Source organism: Geotrypetes seraphini, chromosome 10 (genome assembly GCF_902459505.1).
Source record: "Geotrypetes seraphini chromosome 10, aGeoSer1.1, whole genome shotgun sequence".
Lineage (NCBI taxonomy): Eukaryota > Metazoa > Chordata > Amphibia > Gymnophiona > Dermophiidae > Geotrypetes > Geotrypetes seraphini.
Window position 1 is genome coordinate 26,840,033 of NC_047093.1, and position 15,455 is coordinate 26,855,487.

The 15,455-nt window shown below is 47.7% G+C and overlaps 1 protein-coding gene across 5 annotated transcripts in view; it reads left to right on the plus strand.

Annotated features, from left to right (window-relative positions):
* The window catches only part of HEATR9 (HEAT repeat containing 9), a 54,977-nt gene that overhangs the window by 18,314 nt on the left and 21,208 nt on the right, over positions 1-15,455 (plus strand). For all 5 annotated transcript variants that reach the window (XR_004540769.1, XM_033960051.1, XM_033960053.1 and 2 more), the window contains 3 exons: positions 3,251-3,307; positions 7,390-7,450; positions 14,757-14,869. Coding sequence is in view for 4 of the 5 variants with exons in the window: in XM_033960051.1 (XP_033815942.1) it covers positions 3,251-3,307; positions 7,390-7,450; positions 14,757-14,869 (231 nt within the window). In the remaining variant the exon portion in view is untranslated. The remainder of the gene's footprint in view (positions 1-3,250; positions 3,308-7,389; positions 7,451-14,756; positions 14,870-15,455) is intronic.

Sequence of the window (15,455 nt, forward strand, 5' to 3'; positions counted from 1 at the left end):
GGCTCTCCTCCTGACGTCACCTCCTAGCCACAGGAAGTGACGTCGGAGGGGGGAGCGCCAAGGCTGGTGCGAGGAGCAGGCTGGGGCTGCTGCTTGTGCTGGCAAAGAGCTCGAGGTACAGTGGGGGTGAATTGAAGGGGCACACTTGGCGGGGGCGGAAACGGGGCGGTCCACCCCCCCTCTTACTATGCCATTGGAAGCAGGTAAGCTTGAAGGCAGAAATTGTGTGAGGGCGGGAGATGGGGAGACATGCCTTTGGCAGGAATATGGAAGACTGCATATTGCTAGAAAATGGATGGGATCTAATGTGGGCATTGAAAGGAGGAGAGATGGAATTGGCTGGAAGATGGACATAGATTCTGGTAAAAGGGTGCTTACATAGAAGTATGATGGTAGATAAAGGCCAAATGTCCCATCCACTGTCTCCTCCTCTCCCTATTGGCTAAGGCTCTTTACACCTGCATTGTGAGATCATAGAACTTTAGTAGCATAGTAACATAGAAACATGATGGCAGATAAAGGCCAAATGTCCCATCCACAGCATCTACTGTCTCCTCCTCTCCCTATTGGCTAAGGCTCTTTACACCTGCATTGTGAGGTCATAGAGCTTTATGATTATAGGCTAAGGCTTTTAACACTTGTATTGTGAGGTCATAGAGTATTATGGTTATAGAAGCATAGAAACATGATGTACGATAAAGGCCAAATGGTCCATCCAGTCTGCCTATCCACTCTCATCTCCTCTTTCTATAGGCTAAGGCTCTTAACACTTGCATTGTGAGGTCATAGAGCTCTTTGGTTATAGAAACAGAGAAACACAATGGCATATTAAGGCCAAATGGCCCATCTGTTCTGTCCATCCGAGGCATCCACTATCTCCTCCTCTCCCTAAGAGATCCCACGTGCAGACACAGTCTTTGTCTCCACCACCTTTACCGATAAACTATTCCACACATCTACCACCCTTTCTGTAAAAAGGTATTTCCTTAGATTACTCCTGAGCCTACCACCTCTTAAATTTATCCTAAGCGCTCTCACTCTGAAGTTTCCTTTCAATTGATAGACACTTTCCTCATGTGTAATTATGCCACATAGATATTTAAACGTCTCTAGTCATATCTTCCCTCTTCTGCCTCTCCTCCAAAGTGTACTATATATATATATATTCAGATCTTTAATTCTGTCCCTGTACGCCTTATGATGCAGATCATCAACCATTTTAGTAGCCTTCCTCTAGACCAACGATATAAATCATCCTGTTTATATCTTTTTGAAGGTGCAGCCTCCAGAACTGTACACAATACTCTAAATGAGATCTCACCAGAGTCTTATACAGGGGCATCAATACTTCCTTTTTCCTACTGGCCATACCTCTCCCTATGCATCCTAACATCCTTCTAGCTTTTGCCGTCACCTTTTTCAACTTGTTTGGTCACGTTAAGATCATCACATTCACACCCAAGTCCTGCTCCTCTTTCGTGCACAAAACTTCATCCTCTAAACCACAGGTGTCAAAGTCGGTCCTCGAGGGCCAGAATCCAGTCGGGTTTTCAGGATTTCCCCAATGAATCTGCATGAGATCTATTTGCATGCACTGCTTTCAATGCATATTCATTGGGGAAATCCAGAAAACCCGACTGGATTCCAGCCCTCGAGGAGGGACTTTGACACCCCTGCTAAACTGTACCATTCCCTCAGATTTTTGCAGCCCAAATGCATGATCTTGCATTTCTTACCATTAAATCCTAGATGCCAAATCTCAGACCATTCCTCAAGCTTCACCAGATTAGAGAATGACACGGGGAATAAAATTTGTCCCTGTCACCGCCCCGTCCCTGCGACCACCATCCCTGTCACCGCCCCATCCCCGTGACCACTGTCCCCGCCCCGTCGCCCTCACCGCAACCACTGTCCCCACCCCGTCCCCGCGATCACTGTGCCTGCCCCATCCCCACAACTACTGTCCACTCCCTCCTTCCTAATGTGAGGGAACATGCACGATCACGGATCGCGTGGTCCAGAAGCACCCTCCCGCCTGATTGCCGCGTCCTGCCATCTCCCTCCCTCCACTTCACCTTAGGTGCCTGCCAAGTCTGACTTTAATTCCTCTCCCAGCCACATGCTTTCGATAAGCCACGCGCACGGCTGCTTGAGCTGTTGAATCTTCTCCTCTGACCCAACTTCCTGTTTCCGGTTGCGTCAGAGGAGATTCAACAATTCAAGCAGCTGCGCACGTGCGACTTATTGAAAGCGTGCTGGCTGGGAGAAGAACTAAACTCGGATTCAGCAAGCACCTAAGGTGAGGTGGAGGGAGGGAGATGGCAGGACGTGGGATGCAGTGATCGGGTGGGGATGCTGGACCGCGCGATCTGTGCTGGCTTCACTGCGGAGACGAGACCATTCACCGCTCCACGGGGCGGTGAATGGTCTTGTCCCTGTCCCCGCAGTGACCACTAATTTTCTCTTCCCGTTTCGGCGGATTACCCGCGGCTACTTGTGGCTAGCTGCGGGTAACAACCACCGTGTCATTCTCTACACCAGATCCTTGGAGTTGTGCGCCATAATTTTTAGGCGTGCACGTTATACAACAGGTCGCAGGGCAGATCCACACATAAATCATCATGACTGTCAATTAACACTAATTACTGATTGTTAATGGCTCATTAGCTAATTAGTTTGCCTGCAGATCTGGGATGCACACCCCAATATGTGCGCTCAACACAGCTCTTCACGGATTTTCCACAACCTACAACGCGCCCAGTCATAGGTACCAGCTGCCCTCGGCCGGCGTGCACTCTGCAGTGAGCACAACTCCTCCCCCTTCTCTTCTAGCAAACAGTTGCGTGAGTGCAACAGCTGTCCTGCCTTGCCGGAAACAGGAAGCAACCTCGGAAGAGGTCAGGAGGACCCCAGAGAAGGGAATGATGCGGGTGATGTAGGCGAGTTTACAATAATTGCGGTTTTTCGAGATTTGCGAAGGCTACAGGAACATAACCCCTGTGAATTTCGGAGGAATACTTTATATAGAATTGGGGGGATAATGCATATTTTTATCTTTCAGTGTGCCTCCTTATCACAGGTAGCTCACTGCACAGTTTAAGAACCATGGTAAAAACTAACCCCCCCCCCCCCCCCCAAAAAAAAATAAAAATAAAAAAAAATTTCCTGCTCTGTGATGGAAGGGATTGGCCAGGAAAGAAAAGGGACCTTATTCTGTTCAGTAATTGCTGTGTTTCTCTTGTCTCTTTAGGCCCTGGGATACCTCAACTGCAAGAATGATTTTGTACTTTCGGCATTGTATAAGACAGTATGTAAAAATAACTCCTAATCCTAAATCATTCTCCCTTTTCTTTGCTGAATATTTATTGCATTCTGGACATCTTTGGCAAGCAAGAATTAAAGATAATCAGGTTTTATTGAGGTAGGAAACATGAGGAGCATAAGCCAGGGGTGTCCAATGTCGGTCCCTGAGGGCCGCAATCCAGTCGGGTTTTCAGGATTTCCCCAATGAATATGCATTGAAAGCAGTGCATGTAAATAGATCTCATGCATATTCATTGGGGAAATCCTGAAAACCCGACTGGATTGCGGCCCTCGAGGACCGACATTGGACACCCCTAGCATAAGCAGTGGTGTACTAAGGGGAGACAGGGGGAGGGGGGGGAGGTTGGTCCGCCCCAGGCGCCTTCTTGATGGGGGTTTTGGAAAGGTCTGATGAGTTTCGACGTGTGGAGGGCCTCTGAGCACGCGCGGACAACATCACACACATCTGCGCATGCTCCAGGCCCTCCAGACGCAGCTGGAGCTCATCCGGCAGAAGAAAGGAGGCTTTGTGGGGGGCGGGCCTGGGACAAAGTGCGGGATTGGAGGCAGAACAGGGTGGGGCTAGTGGCAGAAATGGGCGGGGCTGGGATGGAATGGGTGGGGCAGGAGGCAGAATAGGGTAGGGCTAGAGGCGGAACTGGGCAGGGCTGGGATGCAATGGGGTGGGGCTGGGGGTGGAACGGTGGGGGCTAGAGGCGGAACTGGGTGGGGCTGGGATGGAATGGGGTGGGGGTGGAGGCGGAACATGGTAGGGCCAGAGGTGGAACTGGGCGGTGTTGGGATGGAATGGGGTGGGGCTGGAGGCAGAACAGGGTGGGGCTAGAGGCAGAACTAGGCAGGGCTGGGATTGAATGGGGTGTGGCTTGAGGTGGAACAGGGTTGGGGTCATGTGTCCGGGGTTTCCCAGAGAAAAATATGGTACCCTTTTATTAACGCATCTCCTGCTGCCAGTGGAGGAGGAAACTGCACAGCGGGAGATCTCCGCACCCCAGCAGTGGTGAGATGACCTGTAGCATTTATACTTTGGAGGGTTGGTTAGTTGGGATTTTCTGTAAGGTCAATCCAGGTCCCTTACCCAGCTTGTTGTTTGGTAGCTAAGAACCTGGTTGAATTCTCTTCTTTTTCTCCATTGCACCTGAACAGTGCTGTAGTGAGGGGTGGGAGCGGTCCGTCATGGGTGCGGTCTTCCTCGGGATGCCAGCACCTCTCCTCCCCACCCCTCCTTCCCTCTCCTCCCCCTGCTGTGCACGTGCCCCTTTCCTTCCCTTCCCACGTACCTCTTTAAGTTTGACGTAAGCAGCCATGAACTTGCTGCCCGCTTCGGCGCTCTTTCTGACGTCACGTCCGGGACCTGCGCCTAGGAAATGATGTCAGAGAGAGTGTCGAAGCCGACACAGGCAGCAAGTTCGTGGCTGTTTGCGCTGAAGTAAAAAAGGTACGTGGCAGGGGCGCGCACGTGCGGCAGGGGGGGAGAAGGGCGCCATGGCAAATTATTTAAAAGAATAATGGACAACACAGAGAACTAAAATATTCCCAGACAGCTTCAACCGCACTCGGCAAGAAAAAGTATCATGTGCTCATCTTTTCAAAATGACAAAGAAATAGCACTGAGAGGTTTTGTGTTGTGTCATTCCAATCCAAAATGACTAAACTAAACTAAACTAAACCTTAAGTTTGTATACCGCATCATCTCCATAAAGATAGAGCTCAGCACGGTTCACAGGTAAATTCAATAAATGAAGAAAGGACATAATAAGAAATTAGAGGTTATGAAGAGGATAGCTAGCTTTACATTTTAAATAGCTAGCTTTACGTTTTGGAGAAAAGCCAGGTTTTCAGATGCTTTTGGAATAATTGGAATGAGCCTAGGTTCAGCAGCGGGGCAGGGAGGTTATTCCAAAGCTCAGTGAATTTGAAGAAAAGGGATTTCCCTAATTTACCTGCATACATGATGCCTTTTAATGAGAATGAGAAAGAGAGAAAAAAAGAAGAGAGGGAAAAAAGAAGAGAGAGAGAGGAAGAGAGAGAGAAAAAGAGAGAGAGGAAGAGAGAGAGAGAGAGAAATAAACAGAGAGAAAAAAGAAAAAGAGAGGAAGAGAGAGAGAAAAAGAGAGAGAGGAATAGAGAGAAAAAAAGAGAGGAAGAGAGAGAGAAAAAAAGAGAGAGAGGAAGAGAAACTAAACTAAACTAAACCTTAAGTTGGTATACCGCATCATCTCCATAAAGATAGAGCTCAGCACGGTTCACAGGTAAATTCAATAAATGAAGAAAGGACATAATAAGAAATTAGAGGTTATGAAGAGGATAGCTAGCTTTACATTTTAAATAGCTAGCTTTACGTTTTGGAGAAAAGCCAGGTTTTCAGATGCTTTTGGAATAATTGGAATGAGCCTAGGTTCAGCAGCGGGGCAGGGAGGTTATTCCAAAGCTCAGTGAATTTGAAGAAAAGGGATTTCCCTAATTTACCTGCATACCTGCATCTTTCCCCTTTTAACGAGGGGAAAGATAGTTTAAGTTTGTGGGCGGATCTGGTAGTGTCAGGTCTCGAAGAATTCCAGGATAGAGAAGGAAGAATGCCATGTAGGATCTTGAAAATCAGGCAGGTACATTTAAAGTGAATCCTCGAAATCACCGGAAGCCAGTGAAGTTTTGACAGAAGCGGGGAAACATGATCGAATTTGCTTTTTGCGAAGATCAAATGACATAAAACAAATGTGGTTTTTGTTCTTTACTTTATTTCTTTTATTTTTTAAATTTCTATACCGTTATATTCCAAAACGGTTTACAAATAGTTACATACATAAAATATTATAAAATTTAGAACAAGATAAGAACAAAACAAACAGATTCAATCCTTACATAAAATCAGTTTCTCAAAGAAATGCGTCTACAAATTGTTGTGTTTTCAGCATTTTCCTAAATGAGCTCTTATCTCTACATTTTCGAATTTGACCAACCAGGCTATTCCACAGCTTAACCCAGGGGTGGGCAACTCCGGTCCTCGAGGGCCGGAATCCAGTCAGGTTTTCAGGATTTCCCCAATGAATATGCATTGAAAGTAGAAAATGACAGGGTGACAAAATTCATCACCATTCCTGTCCCCGTGGATAACCACGGGAAACCATTTTCATGTCATTCTTTAAGGAGAGAGGAAAGAATGAGAGTATGAATGGCCACAACCACTGACCCGCAAGCTTTGCTTTGAAGAATGCTGGTGTAGAAGGACTGAGGTTGAAACAGACACTACAGAATGACAGTCTCTGGTATCCAGAGCAGATATTGTGATGTCATAATGCCTCATTCCACCAGTGCCTAAGAGCCAATCACATCAGTGATGTCACAATGGCTTCACTATCTTTGGCTCACATAAGAATCAGAGTATGAATGGCCACAACCACTGACCCGCAAGCTTTGCTTTGAATAATGCTGGTGTAGAAGGACAGAGGATGAAATAGACACTAGAAAATGACATGGGATTATTTCCCTCGGGGACGGGAACGGTGATGAATTTTGTCACCGTGTCATTCTCTAATTGAAAGCAGTGCATGCAAATAGATCTCATGCATATTCATTTGGGGGAAATCCTGAAAACCCGACTGGATTCCGGCCCTCGAGGACCAGAGTTGCCCATCCCTGGCTTAACCCCTACACTTATAAAAGTCATGGTGTCCGTTTACACCTATTTAGGGATAGCCTTCGTTTTCAACAATGCTGAACTTTCAGAGTGCAATGATCCTAATGGTTGATACTCAGACATCAGACCCTTAAAAAATTTAGGGATCATACCACATAAAAATTGGTGTCATATCAATGCAATTGTCGGAGATATAGAGTAATATGCTCATATCTTGATGCTCCAGTTATCAATCTAGCTGCAGCATTCTGTATCACCTGCAAAGCCCTCAAATCAAAACAAAATAGATAAAAGCCCTGAAATACACAGAAAAGGAAATTGCATTGTTCTGTGCACATGCCTATAGGAAGGGGATGTTGGGGGGGGGGAGTGGGATTGGGGGTTCTTTTTGGGTTTCTTAGAATCTGACCCAGCTCGTTCTGTCCTTTCAGCTGCAGGAGAACCAGGTGCTGAGTATCAGATATGAAACAGTCAAAGCCCTGACTCGGCTGGGTGAGTAAAAGTGGGTCAGTCCCCTACTGACTGCTACTGCCTGCCCCAGGAGTTGGGAGATGAGCTCTGAAAATCCATTCCTGATCCAGTGCTGTCTCTGGACCAGTGTCTCACAACCTTTGAGAGCTGGAGGCACATCAAATTGGGGGGGGGCTGCAGCTCGAGGGCATCCAGAAGTGCGTGGGCATTGAAACAGTGATGTCACACACATGCGTGACATAATGATGTCAACTCTGACGGGGTCCTGAGATGCCAGTGGGGGGAGGGGGTGCTGAAAAAAAAAGGCGCGGAGAAGAGGAGAGACACCAGAAAGGAGGAGAGGTGCCAACGCTGGCTGACTGCCTATAGGATGTGCCTCTCACCGCAAGAGGCATGTCTAGTCGGCAGTCAGCCGGTGCTGGCATCTCTCCTCCTTCCTGGTGTCTGGCGGCATACCTGGAATCTCGCGAGGCACACAGCTTGCGGTACACTGCTCTAGACAGAATTATTTGGGGGGAGGGGCAGGGCGTACAAATTTCCTATAGAACAAGGATGTCAATGTCCCTCCTTGAGGGCCGCAATCCAGTCGGGTTTTCAGGATTTCCCCAATTAATATGCATTGAAAGCAGTGCATGCACATAGATCTCGTGCATATTCATTAGGGAAAATCCTGAAAACCCAACTAGATTGCAGCCCTCAAGGAGGGACTTTGAGAACCCTGCTATAGAAGGAAGAAAGGCAATCGCTTTCTCCCTTCCTACAGCAGGCCCAAACCCACCAGCCTTTAACCCTTTCAGGACCATAAGGATCGTAGGCCAATTTTTGTGGTTTTGACGACATTTTTATGGTAAAAAGGGTTTGCAGATGCCAAAAAATTGATTTTTTTTTGTGAAATATCATTATTTTTATTTAAAAAATCAAACTTCTGGCTTATGGACAGTGTGGCAAGTGAATCTTCTCGTCAATCTGGCAACGACGCTAATGAATGAATGTCGGAACCAGTTTGTTTACATAAAGGCAGTATCATATGGAATCCGTACATATCAAATTTAGAACTGTAGACTATCCCAATCAAAATTTATAGGATTTTAAAGTTATGGGACAAATATGTCCCTTGGTCCTGAAAGGGTTAACCCTCCCACTTTCAAAGCTGTGCAGAATCCTGAGATGATTCAGTTGCTTCTGGCACTTTCTCTCCTGGCCCACTGGCACATTCAGATGCTCCATTGCTGCCATTGCTTGATGCCACCACAGTTTCTACTTACTTCCAACCCACTTGGGCTGGGTGTCTCCAAGGATAGCTAACTGAGTTAGCAAAGGGATGAGGGAAGGGTTACCAGATTTCACGTCAGTAAAATCCGGACCCCCCAGGCCCATCCAGTTTCACCCATCTCCGCACAGTTACACCCCAGCTCCACCCTCAGCTCCGGGGCGAACCATTTCTTGGGAGACACTTACCCCCTTTGCCCTCTCCCATAGTGGCTGCACTAGCCTAATCCCTATTTATCCTTCCTGTAGCATTCTGTCCCAGCAATCACACACACAAACCATCATATTTGTTTCTGTACTCTTATATAATTTTATATTTCCTTTTAATTTCCCTTCCCCCACCTGAATCCCCTGCTAGTACTTCTTTGCTTTCAGAGGTCTGAGGTGTTCCTTGAACAAAATCTTCCTGTTTTAACAGTGCGGTCTTCAGTTTTTGAAAGGTCTTTCATCCCCACGCTCGACGGCACTAATCTCCCTATCCTATAATGCATGCTGTAAGACCAAAGCAGTCCAGAATCTGCATCGCAATCTGACCCTGTGTGAGAAGGTGAGCATGATGAGGTAGCTGGAGCCCCTGATCCTGCTGGAGCCGAACCAAGTTGACATACTATGGCCGCCTCAGCCACTCGGGTGCCATCAGAAGCACTGGACCTCAGGGGCTGCTGTCCACCTCAACAGATGCCCTATCACGGGCCTCAGAGGGAAGATTGAGAGGAGACCTTCCTGGGGCCAGAGCTGAACCAGAGCATCTAGGCCTTCGTTGCTGGCCTCTCGACGACTGAAGAATCAATTGGCTTTCTGGTTGACCTCAGTCGCCTTGAAGTCGAACGTGGGGCACCTCTATTGATCTACTATGCAATCGACCACTCTTGTAAAAATGGCCCACTCTCTGGGGTCCAGCATGTAATGACTGAGAGACTACTTGAACGTTGTCCACTCCTGCCACGTGCGCCGCAAGATGACTCTCCACCCACTAGAAGGGTAGCTGAGCCTCCACGCTCAGAAAGGGACTCCTTGTATCCCCCGTCGATTGATGTAAACCACCGCCATGGCATTGTCCGAGAAGACATGACGGAGACGACTCTCTAAATGGAGAAGAGCCAGCTGAATCGCCCAAAGTTCCAGGTGATTAATTGACCACTTGGCTCTGAGGGCGCCCACGAGCCCTGAACAGGGACAGTCATGCACACCGCTCCCCAGGCTTTGAGATTCACATCCGTGGACAGAATCACCCAATCCGAGATCCGGAAGGCAAGGCCCCTGGAAGTCGAGAGAGGTCACAACCACCGTGAAAGACTGTTTCATGCCACAGTCGACCAGGACAGGGGTGCATGTAATGGGTACCACTGGGATTCCAGCACAAAAGGACAGCATCCTGCAGCAGCCGCTGATGGGCTCTGGCCCAAGGGACCACATCGATTGTTGCCAACATGGTCCCCAGAACCTGGAGGCACTGCCATGCCATTGGGACCAGAGTGACCAGAAGGTCTCTGATAACCTGTTGTAGTTTCTCCCAAAGGGACACATACAGAAATACTTTGTTCTGGCCTGTGTGAAATCGAACTCCCAGGTATTCCAAATCCTGTGCCGGCTTGAGGTGACTCTTCTTGAAGTGGATTGCCCAGCCTAGGCGCTGCAGTAACTGTATTACCTAATGAAAAGCCTGACACCCCACTGACAGCGAGGGAGCTCTGATCAACCAGTCATCCAGTTACGGGTGAACCAAGACACCCAGGGTGAAATAAAACACGAGCAGAAAAACCAAGCTCCTACTGCCTGGCTTGTAGGAAGAAAGACTGAGGATCAGGCACGGTGATGAAGTATGAGGGGGAGCGATTAAGAGCCTCTGAAGTTTGAGGCTTCCTATAAAGTCCTGGCGGGTAGATGGAAATAACCCACTGGTCCTGGAATAAAGTGTGGGATTTTACAAGAACTGTACTTTTTGTTATGAACCATATTCCACTTGGGATCAATTAGGCGAGATATGTCGTAGAAAATGTAACACAAATTTTGATTTTCAGGGTTAAAAAGAGAGTTCCCTACAACTATGGAATCTGTTTGTAGTGAAAGACGTGATTTGGCAATTTGATATGTTACAAGAAGACAAGAAAAGTAGGGACAACAGGATGCCTCCACTCAGGAGAGTCACTAAAGTTTATTAAGTACACTAGTATTTTAGCCCGTTACATTAACGGGTGCTAGACTATATGTCTGTCTTTCTTTCTGTCTGTCTCTCTCCCTGGCCCCCTTTGTCTGTCTGTCTTTCTGTGTCTCTCCCTGCCCCTGTGTCTTTCTGTCTCCCTTCCTCCCGCTGTCTGTCTTTCTTTCTATCTATCTGTCTCTCTCCCTGCCTCCTATGCAGCAGCATTTCTCTCCCCCCACTTCCCTGTGCAGCAGCCACAGCACTATTCCCTCCCCCTCCATTTCCATGTGCAGCAGCCACAGCAGCAGCATTCCCTACCCCTCCATTTCCCTCCCCCCACACCACTTCCCTGAGCAGCAGCAGCATTTCCCCTACCTCCCCTTTCTCTTCCTGTGGTCTGGCCAGCTCCCTTACTGCCCCCCCTTCCCGTGGTCCCGACAAACCTTCCGATTCCAGCAGCGTGTGCAGCACTTTACACACGCTGCTTCGGGGCCTTCTACTGCCCTGATTTACTCTGGCACGTCCCTGATGACATCATCAAAGACGCGGCAGAGAAAATCAGGGCAGTAGAAGGCCCCAAAGCAGCGTGTGTAGAGTGCTGCACACGCTGCTAGAATCAGCAGGTTTGTAGTCGGGACCGCGGGAAGAGAAGGGGGGGGCAGTAAGGTAGCCATGTCTCTGTCTCGCAGCGGGCTTGTCGGCTCCAGCCAGCCAAAGTTCATTTTTTAGTTCAAAGCCGACACTGCGCCTCCTCTCTCGATCCCCGCCAGAGTCGGAAGCGGGGGCTTTGAACCAAAAAATGAACTTTGGCTGGCCGGAGCCGGCTAGCCCGCTGCGAGACAGAGAGATGCGTGGTAAGCGCGCATGCGCATTCTGCCGGCCACGGAACTACAGATCAGGCAACACGGCGTTAAGAGTGCACATGCGCGCTTAGCGTTTTATTATTATAGATATATGCAGCTACACTATAATCAATACGGCCAGTGTTTCAACAGCATAAAGGGGATGGAACTCCTCTCATATGAGGAAAGACTGAAAAGGGCTCTTCAACATGGAAAAGAGAGGGCTGAGGGGAGATAGGATTGAAGTCTACAAAATCCTGAGTGGAGTAGAACGGGTACAAGTGGATCGATTTTTCACTCTGTCAAAAATTACAAAGACTAGGGGGACGCTCGATGAAACTGCAGGGAAATACTTTAAAAACCGATAGGAGGAAATATTTTTTCACTTGAGAATAATTAAGCTCTGGAATGCATTGCCAGAGGTCGTGGTAAGAGCAGATAGCGTAGCTGGTTTTAAGAAAGGTTTGGACAAGTTCCTGGAGGAAAAGTTCATAGTCTGTTATTGAGAAAGACATGGGGGAAGCCTTTGCTTGCCCTAGATCGGTAGCATGGAATGTTGCTACTCTTTGGGGTTCCAGAATCTTACTATTCTTTGAGATTCTACTTGGAATCTTGATACTCTGTGGGGTTTCAGAATCTTTTGTTACTCTTTGAGATTCTGGAATGTTGCTATTCCTTGGGTTTTGGCCAGGTACTAGTGACCTGGATTGGCCACCGTGAGACTGGGCTACTGGGCTTGATGGACCATTGGTCCGACCCAGTAAGGCTATTCTTATGGTTATGTCCAAATACAGTATACACATGAGATTATGGCCAAAAAGTTGACAAAATTATAATTTTAAAAAATAAAATTAATGTATCATGAGAATACAATCTATAAAAAATATATAATAACATGACAGCAAGAGTGACAAACAATTCAATGAAATACTGGCCGTGTTGAATACAGTGTAGTTGCATGAATATACTTAATAAACCACTTTTTACTGAATATCCCAAGTGGAGGCATCTTGTTGTCCCTACTATTCTTGTCTTGGCGCTTAATGCGTGGGAAAAGTGACTCCTTTGTTTTGGTTGTGTTAATTCTATATGTTAGCCACAAGAGGCCGCTGCAGAGCAAGGCCTGGCTCCAGTCAAGTCTGGCTAAGCAGAGGCCAGAGCAAGCAGGAGAGGGAGCAGCCTGGAGTCCCAATCTCTCTGAGATGCGCCAGACACAGAGAAAGGATCTTGATGAGGGCAGGATGAGACTGAGGGAGAGAAAGGCAAGTTAGAGAAAAGAGGAACAGCGCAAGAGCCACAGAGAGGGTTGGGATATAAAATTGGCATACGGTAAATCCTGATACTGGATAAGAACAACAACAACAAAAATGACAGTGGCAGGGCTGGATTTAATATTTTGGGGCCTGCAGAGAAGCAGAGGAAGGCTGCAATTCCACAGTGACGCCCCTTTGAAGCAATACCTGGCTCTTAAGTAGGCTTTTCTTTGGCCGCAGTATTTGTCACCTTCATAATATGGTGACCCAGGCTATTGCCTTGGTTACCTATGCCTAGATCTAGGCTTCACAGGACCACTGCCAGGCTAAACCACACTCTGGCTGGTTAGGAAGGGGTTCCCTTCAATGTTCCAGCCAGCTGGTTATGGATGGTCCCTGCTGTCTAAAAAGAAACCATATATTCAGCACTGCTCTACAGTTAGTGAAATGGTATGGTGGCCATGATAGTCCACTCTTCAAGGTAATATGTAGAAATAAAACGGAAACATAAAGGAAAAAAATAATACCTTTTTTATTGGACTAACTTAATGTAGTTTATCATTAGCGCTTGAAGGTAACCCCTTCTTCCTCTGATCTGACAGCAGATAAAGGCCAAATGGCCCATCCAATTGGCCCATCCGCAGCATTCACTTGCTACCTCTTCCTCTCCCTAATAGATCCCACATGCCTGTCCCACACTTTCTTGAATTCAGTCTTTGTCTCCACCACTTCTACCAGGAGACTATTCTATGCATCTACCACCCTTTCTGTAAAAAAGTATTTCCTTAGATTACTCCTGAGCCTGTCTTAATCTCATTCTATGACCTCTCACTCGTCTCATGTGTATTTATGCCATATAGGTGTTTAGACATCTCTATCATATCTCCCCTCTTCCACCTTTCCGCCAAAGTATACAGATTAAGATCTTTAAGTCTGTCCCCATACGCCTTATGACACAGGCCATAAACCATTTTAGTAGCCTTCCTCTGGACTGACTTTGTCCTGTTTATATCTTTTTGAAGGTGCAGCGTCTAGAATTGTACACAATATTCTAAATGAGGTCTCACCAGAGTCTTATACCGGGGCATCAATACCTCCTTTTTCCTACTGGCCATACCTCTCCCTATGCAACCTAGCATCCTTCTAGCTTTTGCCATCACCTTTTCAACCTGTTTGGCCACCTTAAGATCATCACATACAATCACATCCAAGTCCCACTCTTTCGTTCACAAAGGTTCTTCATTCTCTAAACCAGTGTATCACAAAACTGTGTGCTACGACACACCAGTGTGCCTCCTGAGATTTCAGGTGTGCCGCGACACTGGCGAGGAGGAGAGTCGTCCACGCCGGCTGACTGCCTACAGGGACACACCTCTCGCGGCGCAGATGATCTCCTCCTGGCCGGCGTTGCTCCTCCTCTCCCCGCACCTCCCGGAACCCTCCACTGAAGCAGGTGGTGGCCAGATGGGCCTCCGCCCATGCACTCATGGGCGTGACATCATTGCGTCGATGCCCGCGCACTTCTGGGTGCCTTCCAGCCGTGGCACTGGATTTGGTGTGCCGCCGGTCGGAAAGTCTGCGAAACACTGCCCTAAACTGCACCGTTCCCTCTGATTTCTGCAGCCCAAATGCTTGACCTTGCCAAATTTCAGACATGCACCTTGTGCTATGCAGCATCTTGAATCCTGCGAGGCTCTGGCTGGAGCCCTCTCTCCCTGTATGCCTCTTGTCCTCAGCAATGCCCTTCTCACACATGGCATGAAGTCTGCTGTGCCCGCTTTTCTTGCTCATAATGCTTTCTCCTTTTGTGTTGAGAGCAGGTTGCATCACGGCTGCTGTTGTAAAGGAAATAACGTTCTACCTGACACACGGTGCCATGGAGCTTCTTATGGACATTCTGATTGCCCTTAAAACCACTTTGCAAAGAAATCAGGTAATATCTGTACAGTGGCCTAGTGAGGGTGAGCGGCTCCCGGGGCGGTGGCGTCCCTCTCCCGCCCTCTTCCCCGCTCCCCCTTGCTGCGGGCATGCCCCCCTTCCCCATACCTTTTTAACTTCTGCGCGAGCAGTCACGAGCTTAAAAACATAACAACATAAGAATAGCCTTACTGGGTCAGCCCAGTAGCCCATTCTCACGGTGGCCAATCCAGGTCCCTAGTACCTGGCCAAAAACCAAGGAGTAGCTTTTTCTTCTTCTCTACCCACTATTTTAAGTTCTTGTAAACCGTGTCGAGCTCCATTCTCATGGAGATGATGCGGTATATAAACTTAAGGTTTAGATTAGATTAGATTAGATTAGCAACATACAGAATCTCAAAGAATAACAAGATTCCGGAAACCCAGAGAGTAACAAGATTCTAGAATCCCAAAGAGTAGCAACATTCCATGCTACCGATCAGGGCAAGCAGTGGATTCCCCCATGCATTTCTCAATAACAGACTATGGACTTTTCCCCCAGGAAATTGTCCAAACCTTTCTTAAAACCAGCTACGCTATCCGCAGGTCCTGGAAGTGAAGTC